Here is a 1,963-nt window from a genome sequence, read left to right as displayed (position 1 = left end):
ACAGAGGCCAGAATCACCTGGACCGAGCAGGAGGCCCGCCCAGGGCCCTGGCCCTTCACAAGGAAGAGTCTCGCAGGGGAGAGTCCTCTCCCCCAGCTCCCACCACCAGCCTGGGATCCTGGGTGGTGGCTCTGCTGGGCTCACAAGGTGCCATGGCTTCAAGATCCCAGTGCGAACCAGCCAGTCTTCTCCTGAGCCAGGTCCAGCTCTCGCAGGCAGATGTTCACCTCACCGAGGAGGACGTTCTCCCAGAATCCCTGCTCACTCAGCACACTCAGCTGGAGCTCCCGCTGCTGCAGGTCTCCCTTGGGGATCCCATCATATACCAACTGCAAACAGAGATGGGTGAGGGAAGTGGTGAGAGAAGGAACAAGAAGAATCCAGAGGGAACCTGAGAGACAGAGATGGTAAAGTCTGTTGGGGGTTGATCCAGCTGAGGCTAGCACTGACCCTGCAGAGTCCCAGGTCATACAGAAGGTACACAAGGTACACAGACTCCAAGGGAAGCATTAATGGACTCTGTTCTTTGCTCAGAGTTCAAGCAGGTGAGGGCTTTGTATTGGGGCCACTGCTCATTTTCAGCACAGGACCAGCAGGTTTCTCCTTCCCACAGGATAGGGCCAGACCCCAGCCATGAAATCCCAGCCCAAAAGGGCTGGCAAACTTTTTATGTAAGGGGACAGACAGTAAATATTTTTAGGCTTGATAAGCCATATGGTCTATGTTACAACTACTCAATCCTGCCATTGCAGCATGAAAGCAGCCACAGGCAACACCTAAATCAGAAAGTACAGCCGTGTTCTTAATATGACGTCTTAATAGGTCTTCAATACGACTTTAGCTAGTAGAACAGGCGCAGGTTGCCAACCCCTGCCCTACCCCACCATTTGCCCCACCCACCATCTCATTGTAGGTAGGACTGCAGGTTTTCCGGGCCACTTTGCTTTTCCTCTTAGTGGTTTTCTGAGGGTCAGGAAGGAGGTAAATTTTCACATAGGGGTCAGGGTCATTTCCATCCTGGAGCAGTTGCTACAATAGAATGAGAACCAAAAAGTGTTAAGATTTTTAACATCTGTCTCTTCATCACCATTCCTGTGATCACACTGTGATCCAGACTGTCATCTGCCATCTGGCGTCTTGCAATGCATGACTAGTTTATTTGTCTGCTTTCAAGCTCGCTCCATTCTGATAAAAATATCTACCATGATAACACTGTGTCCTATTAAAACATCAATTAATTTGTCTATGATATCAAGTCTATACTTTTTATCCAAATCCTCGGGACATCCCATAATGTGCTCTGTTTTGAGTGAACCATCATGTTCCCAGGTCTCTTCCTGCCATATCTACTATCCTTGTCTATTTTGTCATTTGGTCCACTTAACCCCTAAGAGGTAGAGGCATGAGTCAGAGAGATTGAGTTGCTTGCTCAAGGGCAGCCAACTAGTGATACACCCCGCCTGATCCTTTTAAAACCTAAGTCAGATCATGTCACGCCTCTGCTTAAAACCCATCTCATTCAGGGAAAAGGCCAGGGTTCTTACTATCGGGGTAAGGTGCTGGTCCATCATACCCTCTCCAACCTCATCATCCACTTCTCTTGACTTTGCTCCATCAGCTTCAGCCACTGGCCCCTTGCCGTTTCTGACGCACCCCTGCCAGGCTCCCAGCTTTGGGCTATCAGATCTAACTGCTCCCTTTGCCTGGGACAGTCTACCCTCAGATGCATAAACATGGCTCCCTCCCTCACCTTCTCCAACTTGCTAAGACACCTCCTCAGCAATGAGGCCTTCCCTGACCACTCTGCAAATTCCACTCCCTTCATTCCATCCTAGCATTCCTTCTCTGCTTTATTTCTTGCCATAGCTCTTACTACCATCTTCTATGCCATATATTTTACTTATCTGCCTGTCTGCCCTTTCCAACTAGAATGTAAGCCCCCTGAGGGCAGGGATTTTGTTTT

General features: G+C 49.3%; 1 protein-coding gene across 1 annotated transcript in view; it reads right to left on the bottom strand.

Annotated features, from left to right (window-relative positions):
* LOC105502759 (phosphatidylinositol 4-phosphate 3-kinase C2 domain-containing subunit beta-like) overlaps positions 1 to 1,963 on the bottom strand; it is an 8,596-nt gene continuing 6,633 nt past the window's right edge. The window contains exons 6-7 of the mRNA XM_011929385.1: positions 901 to 1,029; positions 1 to 329 (exon numbers count right to left, since the gene is read on the bottom strand). Coding sequence (XP_011784775.1) covers positions 159 to 329; positions 901 to 1,029 — 300 coding nt within the window. The 3' untranslated portion in view covers positions 1 to 158. The remainder of the gene's footprint in view (positions 330 to 900; positions 1,030 to 1,963) is intronic.

The sequence above is a fragment of the Colobus angolensis genome, unplaced genomic scaffold (genome assembly GCF_000951035.1).
Source record: "Colobus angolensis palliatus isolate OR3802 unplaced genomic scaffold, Cang.pa_1.0 Scaffold806, whole genome shotgun sequence".
NCBI lineage: Eukaryota > Metazoa > Chordata > Mammalia > Primates > Cercopithecidae > Colobus > Colobus angolensis.
The sequence above is the reverse complement of the archived record's forward strand: the minus strand, read 5'-3'. Positions and strand labels throughout refer to the sequence as shown.